The 13006-nt window shown below is 39.3% G+C and overlaps 1 protein-coding gene across 1 annotated transcript in view; it reads left to right on the top strand.

Moving 5' to 3' along the window:
- Nucleotides 1-6179: 6179 nt before the first annotated feature.
- LOC107554226 (protein unc-13 homolog C-like) overlaps nucleotides 6180-13006 on the top strand; it is a 175996-nt gene continuing 169169 nt past the window's right edge. The window contains exons 1-2 of the mRNA XM_016236680.1: nucleotides 6180-6591; nucleotides 10794-12999. Coding sequence (XP_016092166.1) covers nucleotides 11043-12999 — 1957 coding nt within the window. The 5' untranslated portion in view covers nucleotides 6180-6591; nucleotides 10794-11042. The remainder of the gene's footprint in view (nucleotides 6592-10793; nucleotides 13000-13006) is intronic.

Here is a 13006-nt window from a genome sequence, read left to right as displayed (position 1 = left end):
CATTACCCCATGTCCCCACTTTTCAAAACGCTTATAAATCACACAGAATGGAGTGTATTGAAAATCTGAAATAGCAGAAAGTCTCCTGTGAGGGGTAGGTTTAGGGGTAGGGCAATAGAATATACGGTCTGTACAGTATACAAACCATTACGCCTATGAGATGTCCCCACTTTTCACAAATGTAAACCTGAGTGTGTGTGTGTGTGTGTGAGAAAGCCCTGCGGTCATACCGGCATGCTGTGAGGTGTCATGTATGTAGGTCTTGGAGGGACTCACTGTGAACCAGGATTGATGCCTAAATGTCTCTGACTCTTCTAGAGCAAAGATGCATGAGAGAGGCGCAGATGATTGATGGCTTACATCACAGCAGAGAAAGAGAGAGAGAGACTCTATAGGTAAGTTCCACTTAACAGTTAAACAGCTGTGAGAGCAAATGTCCCATTTTTCCTAAACAAATATTTATTTTAATTGGTTTGGGATACATTGATAGGTTTTTTGCTGTGGAAGAGTTGTTGAACTTTCTCCTTCCTTGAGTCCAGAACAAAACACATATATATGGTACCTTGGTAACATGCTGGTCACTTTTCAGTACGATTAAAATAAAGGGGAACTAAAGATGTCAAGCTTCAAAAAGACACAAAAATATCTTAAAAGCGGTCTTTATGAATCGTGTTTTATATTTCAAATCATCTAAAGTCATGCAATATCTTTATGTGAGGAATAGGCCAAAACATGGTTATTCTTTTAAATTAAATTAAATTAAATTAAATTAAATTAAATTAAATTAAATTAAATTAAATTAAATTAAATTAAATTAAATTAAATTAAATCATTTAATAATTGCTTTATTTAATAAATAATTATTTATTATAATATGTAATTATATTTCATTTATTAATTATTAAATTAAAAAACTTCAAACTTCTTTGCAAATTATTTTAATTATTGGTGGTTAACAGCTTGTTATCAGTGAATAATGTCTTAAATTTAGGTCTGGTCTTCACACTAAGCTATTATATGACTCAAGAACGCTTAGAGTGCTTTTCCATCCTTTTTTGAACCTTAAAAAGCTCCCTGTGATTTTGAGCAAATGATTTAAATTTTTGGCTGAACTATTTGTTTATTGCAATATACTGCAAATTTGCTTGCAAAATACAACCCATTTGATGATAATACAAATTCCATTTGCATTAAAATAACCTGAGAAAATGCAGTATACAAGTCATCTAATACAAAGATGTAAAAGCACACTGCAGTATAATGAAATAATAAGTGGTGTACAGTCGGTTATCATACAGCTGATGTAATGAAGCGATGTGAGGTCAGTGCTGCATCGGCTATTAAACACATTCCCGTTTTGTCAGCAATTGATTTTAATATCACTTCTTTTTGCTCCACTTGTTTTCTTACTCCTGTGGCCTTTATGGTCCTTGTATTTGGAGGCCAACAATGTGAAAAGCTGTCAGATCCACACCACATGACCCACAAGCTTGTGTCTTATTGTCTGGTGAGTTTTATCAATCACACACAAGAAAAAACAAAATGACCTACAGGTTCTCTCTCTTTATATCCCTGGTGTGAATAGGTTAGTATGGGTTCTTTTGATTTTAAATCTTGCTTGCACTTGGTGTGAATAGACCTTTAATCCGTATTCTCAAAGTCAACAGGAAATCAAAAAAGACTTTATTTGCTTTCCTAATACTCTTTATTCTGGTCTTATTGGAAAATATTCATCTGTGTACATAATTTTAAAAAGGTTTTTTGTCATTAGATCTTTTTATTTGTCAACCACCTGTTATACACTGTAGAAACACAGTATCACTTTGCAACAAGGTTCCATTAGTTAACATTAGTTATTGCATTAATATTTACTAACAATGAGCAATACATTTCTTACATGATTTATTAATCTTAATTGGTAATGTTAATAAAAACACAACTGTTGTTTGTTAGCTCATGTTAACTCAAGGTCTTCATGACAACCTGTCCAAACAAAAGTTTGGGTAATAATAATAGTAATAATAATAATAATAAACTGTATTTTTCAGGAATTATCACCTTTTTTTATTTTAACAGTAACCCTCTGTTGTTCAGTACTTTTGTTTGCCAAAAAAAGTAATTGTTAAGTTTTAAAGTAATTGTAAAAAAAAAAAAAAGTAATTGTAAAAGTTTTTTTTTAAAAACATTTCATGGTGCTATATTATTATAAAGTAAATTATTAAGTTATTTTAGGATTTTTTTAATGTTATTGATTCAGCTCTTTAGATATGCTTTTTGATGATTAAAATTGAAATAAACCATTAAAACCGAATCCAGAAAAAAAAAGAAAAACTCTGAATTTGGGAAAAATAAAACGGAATTTGAGTAAAAAATAAAACAGATTTCATAGAGCCCTAAAAATGAAATGACTGATTAATTGATTAAATTGTTCAAGTTTTATGATTTCAGTTAATTACACATGCTTTTTGATTAAATTTGAATGTAACCCTAAAACGTCCAAATCAATTAAAACATGACCAGAGACACTTTCTGATATCACTGAATATCAGAAATACATCACATTTTGTCAATAAAATGGCTTTCTAATGCCATTTCATGTTGACTTTAAGCAGTTATGTCCAGGGTTATGGAAAGAGTCAGAGATTTAGCAGTATGTGCATATGTCACAGAGATTATCACAGAACACACATCACCTTTATAGTGAAGCAGAGCATTAGCCTGAATATTTGCTCATATTTCTTACCTCTCTCAGCAGATGTGGGTTAGTTAATCTGTGTCTAGACTAGAGGGCGACCAAGAGCCGTGTTCTGCATTAACATCCAGAAATCATGCTTCCCTCCGGCTCTGGTTCATCTCCTCTCTCCTCTCACACGCCCCTTTTCTGTTGTAACATGGGCAGAAAGAGTCTGGAAAGGCAATTTAGCTGGGAGGCGAGACAAATTAGCAGCTGTTTGCGGGATTACATGACACATCCCCTGTTTCCAGAGTGATACAGAAATCACAATAAAAGCTTTGGAAATAGCACAGCAGTTAAATTAAGCTGGCAGAGCTCTCAGCTATCAGCTCTAAACCAATCACAAATGATAATCATATTCTACAAGGACACAGAGACTGTAAAAGATCGTGCTAACTGTAGACTTGGTGAGCTTTGGATATTGTGTTGAAGATCAGTGTTTGATTACATTCATTTTTCTCATGCAAATTGCAGAGAGAAAAGTTTAGTAATGAGTGCAATCATATTCTATAATGTGGTATAATGAGATGTTTTGTTTTCTGAAGAAAATGTGTGTGGTGTTTTATGTCTGTGCAAAACTCAGGTCCATTAGGCTCATTTATTCTAGAGGGTTGCTAGGTTGTTGCTAAGTAGTTTATGGGATGTTCTGCATGATTTGTAGGTGGTTGCTATGGCATAGATAGATGGTATTTGAAATGGTTATGGCATCAGTGTTAGTTTAGTATCATCTATATACTATGACTGTTTATTATTAATACTTTTACTCCCTTTTTTAATTGTAATTTTTCTTTTGATTTCAATTACATTTTTAGTAATTTCGTGATGTACTGTTGTTATTTATTTAGTATTTAGGTTTAGTTTACTTTTAGTTCCATTTTAATTTCAGGTTAGTTTTTTAGTGCTTCAACTTAAACATATTTCAGTTAGTTGCCAAGGCAACATTTATCATTTTTCCTTTAAATTTTAATTACATTTTTAGTAATTTTGTTACATGCTTTTGTCATTTTTATTTATTTTTCCCAAATATTGCTATTTAGGTTTGATTTACTTTTAGTATAGTTTTAGTTTTCAATTAGTGCTTCTTAAACTTATTTCAAATACAGTAGCTTCGAATGCAACATTTTTCATCTAATATTTTCATCCAATATTTTTATTGTATTTCAACTTCATGCTAATTGGCAAAATGTTTTTAATAGTTTTTATTGTATGTAATGATTGCAACTCTGTATGGCATTGGTAAACGATTGCTCAGTGATTTCTGGGGAGTTGCTACTGTATGTAGTTTCTAGGATTAGAATTACATGATTGCTTAAGAATTCTGAATGTATTCATGTATTGCTATGCATTTAATAGGGTTTTGAGGGTAGCTAGATTTCTAGGGTGTTCCAGGTTGTTCATTGCTATAGTAGGAGGATTATAGAGTAGCTGTGATTTGAGAAATCACAATTGCTGACGGCAATGCACAAGCTCAACTTTAATACTCAGTGCTAAAGGTTTGTTGCATGTACTAGAGATGTTTGCATTAGAAAACACAACGAAATAGAGGATGAATGGAATGGACAGAATGAGAGAGAGGTTAAAACGAGAGGACATTGATGCAAGGTTTAATAGCTGCAAGTCAGTCTTCGATTCTGTTACACACACACATTCATCCCGCCTTCCTGCTGTGCATCTAATCCTTTCCCATCCTTCCTTCTCTCGCTCTCTCTCTCTCTCTCTCTCTCTCTCGTGTCACGTGTGCAGATCTGTGAATTGCAGCAGCGGCTTTGTGCATCTCTTTCTGTGTGAGCGAGAGAGAGGCTCAGGGCTGCACTCCTCCAAGGGCTTCTTGTACTCTCTCTATTCACACACGCGCATCCCGTGCATCCAGACAGGGGGCTTTCACCGTTCCAGACACACCGTCTGCTGCGACTTCTGTCTGGGAGAGCCGGACAGAGAGGAGGGATTTTACCCAGGATCCTTCCGTGATTTGCAACAGCATGCGCCCGCCGAGCCAGACCTCATCCCAAGGTTGAGTGGAGCGCTGCAGCAGGCGACGAGGGAGGAATGGATCGCAGAGAGAGCAGGACGTGGAACTGAGGGCTCGCTTTGTGCGTTTGCGTCGTCGGAGGATGCTTTGGGCATCGCGGCAGGACGTTTAAGAGTACGGCGGATGCTAGTGGATGGATTTTGCATGCTGTCGGAGAGGGTTGTGATTCAGGTATGTGTGTGTACTAACTTAAGCTGTTGCATCTTGAATGTTGAATTGCAATTGAACTGATCATGCATTTTGTGTGTGCATGCATCCGTGCATCACTTTTTTATGTCATTCTGTGCCATTAGACTTTGTGGTACATCCGACGCTTGATGCTTTCAGCTCACTGATCAACATCTGGTGGCGTGTCCTCGCAGGCAGAGCGGGATGACTGAAGCGCTTGCCGGATTATAAAGAGTTTTCTAATTCCGGCAGCTCTGATTTGTTGCATCTCTCGCACCGAGAGCATGCATCGCGCTCGCAAATTAGCGTTGGTTTAATGCATGCACGGATGCCCTGATGATGTGAACTGATATCCAGCATGTTTTGGCTCATGGTTAAAATGCATGCATTTTCAGATTTAGAAAGCATATGCCGACTCGGATCTGTGCATGCCGAGGTCTCGCGGTGTAATGAGTGAATGTGAGATGAGCAACGGCTCGTAATTGTGTTAGTGGCCCTGATGATGTGAACTGATATCCAGCATGTTTTGGCTCATGGTTAAAATGCATGCATTTTCAGATTTAGAAAGCATATGCCGACTCGGATCTGTGCATGCCGAGGTCTCACGGTGTAATGAGTGAATGTGAGATGAGCAACGGCTCGTAATTGTGTTAGTGGGTGGGGCTCTCTCTCTTTCTCTCTCTCTCTCTTGCACTTGCTGTCTCTCGTCTCTCTATCTTAAATATGCATCAGGAGGGGCTGAGGTTGTCAGAGGAGTGTCTGTATGCTTAAGAATTCTGAATGTATTCATGTATTGCTATGCATTTAATAGGGTTTTGAGGGTAGCTAGATTTCTAGGGTGTTCCAGGTTGTTCATTGCTATAGTAGGAGGATTATAGAGTAGCTGTGATTTGAGAAATCACAATTGCTGACGGCAATGCACAAGCTCAACTTTAATACTCAGTGCTAAAGGTTTGTTGCATGTACTAGAGATGTTTGCATTAGAAAACACAACGAAATAGAGGATGAATGGAATGGACAGAATGAGAGAGAGGTTAAAACGAGAGGACATTGATGCAAGGTTTAATAGCTGCAAGTCAGTCTTCGATTCTGTTACACACACACATTCATCCCGCCTTCCTGCTGTGCATCTAATCCTTTCCCATCCTTCCTTCTCTCGCTCTCTCTCTCTCTCTCTCTCTCTCTCTCGTGTCACGTGTGCAGATCTGTGAATTGCAGCAGCGGCTTTGTGCATCTCTTTCTGTGTGAGCGAGAGAGAGGCTCAGGGCTGCACTCCTCCAAGGGCTTCTTGTACTCTCTCTATTCACACACGCGCATCCCGTGCATCCAGACAGGGGGCTTTCACCGTTCCAGACACACCGTCTGCTGCGACTTCTGTCTGGGAGAGCCGGACAGAGAGGAGGGATTTTACCCAGGATCCTTCCGTGATTTGCAACAGCATGCGCCCGCCGAGCCAGACCTCATCCCAAGGTTGAGTGGAGCGCTGCAGCAGGCGACGAGGGAGGAATGGATCGCAGAGAGAGCAGGACGTGGAACTGAGGGCTCGCTTTGTGCGTTTGCGTCGTCGGAGGATGCTTTGGGCATCGCGGCAGGACGTTTAAGAGTACGGCGGATGCTAGTGGATGGATTTTGCATGCTGTCGGAGAGGGTTGTGATTCAGGTATGTGTGTGTACTAACTTAAGCTGTTGCATCTTGAATGTTGAATTGCAATTGAACTGATCATGCATTTTGTGTGTGCATGCATCCGTGCATCACTTTTTTATGTCATTCTGTGCCATTAGACTTTGTGGTACATCCGACGCTTGATGCTTTCAGCTCACTGATCAACATCTGGTGGCGTGTCCTCGCAGGCAGAGCGGGATGACTGAAGCGCTTGCCGGATTATAAAGAGTTTTCTAATTCCGGCAGCTCTGATTTGTTGCATCTCTCGCACCGAGAGCATGCATCGCGCTCGCAAATTAGCGTTGGTTTAATGCATGCACGGATGCCCTGATGATGTGAACTGATATCCAGCATGTTTTGTCTCATGGTTAAAATGCATGCATTTTCAGATTTAGAAAGCATATGCCGACTCGGATCTGTGCATGCCGAGGTCTCACGGTGTAATGAGTGAATGTGAGATGAGCAACGGCTCGTAATTGTGTTAGTGGGTGGGGCTCTCTCTCTTTCTCTCTCTCTCTCTTGCACTTGCTGTCTCTCGTCTCTCTATCTTAAATATGCATCAGGAGGGGCTGAGGTTGTCAGAGGAGTGTCTGTATGTGATGTACGGGGTCAGAGCCCTGCGTCTGCATCGGATCGATAATCTCTGTTTTTTGCATCTCAAACCACACATGAGAATCGGCTCTCCTTGAGGCAACAGAGGGAGAAAGAGACAAGCAGCTAATGAGCTGCCCGTCTTTATGAGGCATTGCACAACACGCTGTCAAGCGCAATAATTTGGAGCAGCTACATAATAAATGTAAACTAATAACTGGCTAAAAAAATAACTTGCAAATAAATGCACAGTGTGCTTTCACAATAGGCTAATGGTGAGGAACCGAGTCAGTTTCACTTTATAATTCTGTTCATATGGATAGTGAACGCAGTTTTTTAAAACCTAACCTGAATCTGCTTAAAGGTGGTTTGAGGTTCGAGTGCTTTTAATAGTATATGTTGCAATTCACAATAAAGCATTGCATTCTAGCTTGTGGAATTGGAAAGAAAAATGTTATTGCTAAGAGTTTGGACTTTCGTTACTCAGGAGAGGTTCAAGAATATATAGTTAAAGAAATTGTTCATCCAAAAATGAAAATGTGCTCATCCTCAGGCCATCCAAGATGTTGATGAGTTTATTTCTTCATCAGGTTTGGAGAAATGTAGCATTGCATAAATTACTCAGCAATTGGATGCTCTGCAGTGAATGGGTGCCGTCAGAATGAGAGTCCAAACAGCTGATAAAAACATCACAATAATCCACAAGTAATCCACACCACTCCAATCCATCAGTTAACATCTGGAGAAGACAAAAGCTGCGTGTTTGTAAGAAACAAATCCACCCTGGCCAGAAAAGAGTCCTCTCTAACAGCTTCCACTCTTCTTTCCAGTAGATCTTAGTTCATGCATGCAGGGAATTGCTCTCTTTCAGACACAGGAGCATTAGTGCATCAATCAAGTTCTTTCATGCCAGAGTCAGTAAACCATTTCTTTATGACCTCGCTTTGTGTGCAGGTCATTATCGTACTGGAATAAAAATAATTGCATTTCTATGTGCTGGATTGTTAGTAGTCAGTGCAGCTGAAATAGCAAGATCTGTTCATTTGTAGGTTCTGTCACATATGTTTGGTCATTCAGTGTATATTTTTCATTAGCTATCCAATAAAGTGACTCTAAAACAACATAAATTCAGAATCAGTGCAGATTAAAACATATTTTCCATAATGGCCTCTGTGATGATCGCATTGCATTGCATTACATAATATCCAATTAAATTTGATTAGCGTTGTGAAATAGTAGTTGATTACCTGTTAGGCTTGTGGTGGAAATATGACAGTTACTCTAATCAGATTTAATTGTCTCATCTGTATTTTTCAGTAGATTGATTGATTGAGCTCTGTAATGCTGTAATGGCTTAATAAAGAGACAGAGATTCCAGCCATTAATCACAGAAGAGCTAATAAATTAATTGGAAAAGGAAGTTAGAAAGTTAGAAACCTCTGGTCTCAGCATTTGTTTCCATTGTCCAGACTGAACTTTTCTGAGTAGACATCAGTGTCCAAAGTCTTAATCATTGCCTAAGAAAGCACATGCTGGAGTTTTACCAGCCGAATACTTAGTTTAATTAAACGTATCAGCGAGTAAATTCGTAGTAAATTATGTGGTCTGGTGATTGTGACATTTGATGTCTGTTACTAAATGGTTTGGTTGTGTTGAATAGGCACAATGTGTGGCAGAGTGAATCTCATCTTCTTCACAATTTACCCTAAAATAAAAAAAATATAAAAAAAAAAAATATATATAGAGAGAGAGAGAGTTGGGATTTTTTTTTTTGGATTTTAGGGTAAATTGTGAAGAAGATGAGATCCTAACCATTTAGATTTTTGGAATTGTGATATTACTTTCAAGATGATTAAGCACCTCAATAATATTAAAATATTTATTGACAGGAAAATAATGTTATGATGCAAAAAATCTTAATGCAACTGATTCTTTTGACAATACAGATATTTACTTGAGAAGCTTAGATATTAGGACTTGTTTTCAGAATTTTATTATTTTATTTTTTTAAAACTTTTTTCTTGCTCTATGCATAAGAAAATGTATTGAGATTTATGCTTAGAACAAGAAGAAGAAAAAAACAGGATTGTTTTTGCCTGCGGGGGACAAAATAAACTTAATTCAAGATTCAAATTCCATTGAGAATAAGTCATTTTATCTTATTTACATGACTTTACTTGTGAAGCATAATTGTCTTGTTTTAAGGATATTTTTTAGTGGAAAACAATACAAACTACTGATGTACTGAAATATGACCATGTTCTTGACAGGATACAGAGTGAGTTTAGCACTGATCGTCAAATTACATCTGATTGAATTAATAACATTTGATTGTACAAGCTTTCTTTGGTTATAATTACATTAGTGGAGTGAAAGCTGCTTTGGTGGGTCTGAGACAGAGAGAGAGATTGAGACAGACAGAGAGAGAGAGACAGATAGAGAGAGAGAGGTCTGTAAACATCAAGGTGTGTTACTCACAGCAACACATCTGTCAACAACGCCATGCGCGCACACACACACACACACACACACACACACACACGCTCACACACACACACACCACACACACACACACACACACACACACACACACACACGTTACACAGGCTACTCACCTGTTCTGTTCTGTATTATAGGGGAATTACTACTAAACTGAGAACAGTGTTTGTATTGCAGCTGAATGACAGATAGTGAGTCTATTTAAATGAACTTCTATATGTTTATAAATGCACATGTATAACTAGATATTTTTGACTTTTTTTGAAGAAAATGTGACTCAGCACAATGCTAGGATGTTGGTTGGTGTGTGATATGGTTGATTAGCTACTTGCAGTGTATTTCTTTCCTTCACCCACAGAATATCACATCTCTCTTTCTTATGCCATTATACATTTTTAGGCCCTGTGTGAACCGTATTTAATTAGATACAAACAAGGCCCTTTAATGCAGTAATACAGTATGACTGTATTCCTCACCTTTCACCTCCATTTATGAATAACGTATGAGCTTCTAGACAAAACCATTCATATCTGAATTATTGATATTCAAACATATTCCACTTTTTTCCATAGCAAACAGGGTCTTGCCCTTTACACTTGAGTATATTGTTCTGGTCAATTTGGTCATATTGTATTTTCTAGTGCATTTGAACTGCACCATTCATCTGTGATCATTAGGTTGTGTGTCTGTATCATGGGACACTACATGTACCAGATTTCCAAAGGTGGTGTAACTCGATTAATGATTATATTGCCATGCTCATTTTGAAGCTAGAAATGCATTGATTTGTAAAATAATGTAAACACAATTATTCATGTCAGGCTGTTTAAGGGTTTATTGGATCTCCAAAGCAACACCGGAATCTTTTCTGCTCTAGTTTCTGTGAAAATAAGCTTTCCGCAATTCTCTCAAAATGTGACACATCTAGCTCAGCTGAATTGGATCTGACAGCCTCATAAGAAACGGACTATGAAATTGGGGCTCTAGTACAAATAATTATTCAATGATTTATTATACAGTATGTGCAGTGTAACATTCAGAGTTATGTATTTTACATGCTGACCTTCAGTGCAAACTAACTGAAAAGATCTTTCTTTTTCTTTTTTCAGAGACATGAGGCCTTTTCTGAAGAACACCCTTGAATATTTCCCTCACTGAGGATGTGTGATGATTTCTGCCCGGCACAACCGCATCTGAGGTCACTTCTTCTCTAGACCCTCTATTATACCTCAGGGCTGACTTTCAAAACTCTAAGTGACTGTGTGCTGTGTGCTTAAGTGTCTGTGTGCTTCGCTGAATTTGAGACCAGTTTTGCTTCACTGCGTCCGGCATGCAAAACTGCTGAAACATTGCCCTCCATGGTTTCCGCCCATTTCAAGAAGCTATCGTCTTACATTGTAAAGATTTGCAAAGGAATGTTTACAAAGAAACTGGCAAATACCACAAAGAAGAAAGAGAGTAGTGAAAACAAAAAAGAACCCAAAACGTCCCCCGATGCGCGGAACCCGACGTTCTCAACCACACTGAAAAGCACAGTTAAAAAGATCTCCAAATGCTCGTCGGCACGCAATATATCTCTTGAGGAGGATGACGGAAAAACCGACTGTTCTTCTCTTTCGCCAACATTCAGTTACCGTGTAGCAATTGCCAATGGACTTCCAAAAACTGCCCTCTTTCTGAACAATAATGAGTTTCATGAGGTCTTGTCAATTGGTAGCGATTACTCTGACTCTCTAAACGAGGCAAAACTTGTCCATAGATTCGATGAACAAAAAGCTTATACAATGCCAGTAAGACGGAACAGGAAGAGTTTGATTAGTTTAGCGCCCTCCGATGGCAGCTCGGAGGGGGAGCGGGGAGAGCGCAGCAGTCTCCACACCCTTCGATTGGGCGCTCTGAAAAAACTGAGGAAATGGAAGAAGAGCCAAGAATGTGTGTCCTCGGACTCAGAGGCCAGCAACTGGAGAAAGACTCTTGGCATCAGAAGCAAATCTCTGGACCGGGCTGGCCGACACCAGAAAACCACTACCCTAGAGCCGGGATCCAGCTCGACGGGATGCATCAGTCAGACTCAGGACGTGATGGAGATGATCTTTAAAGAACTTCAGGGAATCAGTCAGATCGAGTCCGAGCTCTCAGAACTGCGAGGGCACGTTAACGCCCTCAAAAGCTCCATCGACGAGATCTCCAGCAGCGTGGAGGTGGTGCAGAGCGAAATCGAGCAGCTCCGTTCGGGTTTTGTGCAGTCCAGACGCGAGACTCGAGACATCCACGATTACATCAGACAGATTAGCCAACAGACCAACAAAGCTACTCTGAGATTTCTAAATGTGCCTGAGGAGAAGTACGAAAAAACTGAAGACCTTATTTATCAGATCCTAAAAGAGAAAATGGGTTTTTCTGAAGCACGCAAGACATTTAAAATTGAATTGGCCCATCGACTAGGGCAACAAAGAGAATGTTACAATGCTAAACCTCGACCAATTGTAGTTATATTTTCAAGCCCACAAGACAGGGATTTAGTTTTGAAAAAGTGTTATAAGCTAAAAGGGACTGGAATATCAATTTCGACAGATAGTCTAGCACACGATTCAAAAGAAAAGAGAGACAAGCTGATGGCTTCCTCTCAGACATATGAAAGCATGGACATCAAGGTCTCAGCCAAAGACAAAGCTGAAAGTGATGACTGGGACTCCATGGAAAGCGACAAAGAGCTTGATGAATTAAACAAGAACAAATTTGCAATTGTGTCCAAACCACCTCCAAAAAGTAAATCAGACAAGAAAAAGTCTCACGATCACCGAAGGATGGCCGATGATGCTGCGTACTCTGTGCATTATGCCGATAGCACAGCCTACGATGACCACGACAAGCAAAGCAAGTCCTACTATTCCGACATAACACCTGGATGGCTGTCTCAGAGCGACTACTCCACTCCCAAACTCAGCCGGTCTGAATCGGACTGCTCCAAACTTTGCCAGTCTTACTCCGAGGACTTCTCAGAGAGTCAGTATTTCAGCAGAGTCAACGGCTGTTCCTTGCTTTCCTCCTCAGATCAGGAACTTTGGCAACGGAAGCAAGAAGACATGGCGTCCTCCTGGTATGCTAGTCCCCCCAGTCAAACTCTGAGCCAAGAACAACCTTATGCGGAACATAATGAAGTTGAAACCACAGAGACTATTGACAGTGGTGTAAGTAATGGTCTTGTTTGTATATCAGGGGACAGGAGCCATTACAGCGGCTCTCAGCTGTCGCTGCAGGGTGATCTCTCACCGTGGAAAGATTGGCATCACGTTGAACAAGGTGCTGATTCAGGTTTGGA

This window comes from Sinocyclocheilus grahami, unplaced genomic scaffold (genome assembly GCF_001515645.1).
Source record: "Sinocyclocheilus grahami isolate Dianchi unplaced genomic scaffold, SAMN03320097.WGS_v1.1 scaffold495.1, whole genome shotgun sequence".
In the NCBI taxonomy this organism is placed as follows: Eukaryota; Metazoa; Chordata; class Actinopteri; order Cypriniformes; family Cyprinidae; genus Sinocyclocheilus; species Sinocyclocheilus grahami.
This window is presented reverse-complemented; position numbering and strand designations above follow the sequence as displayed.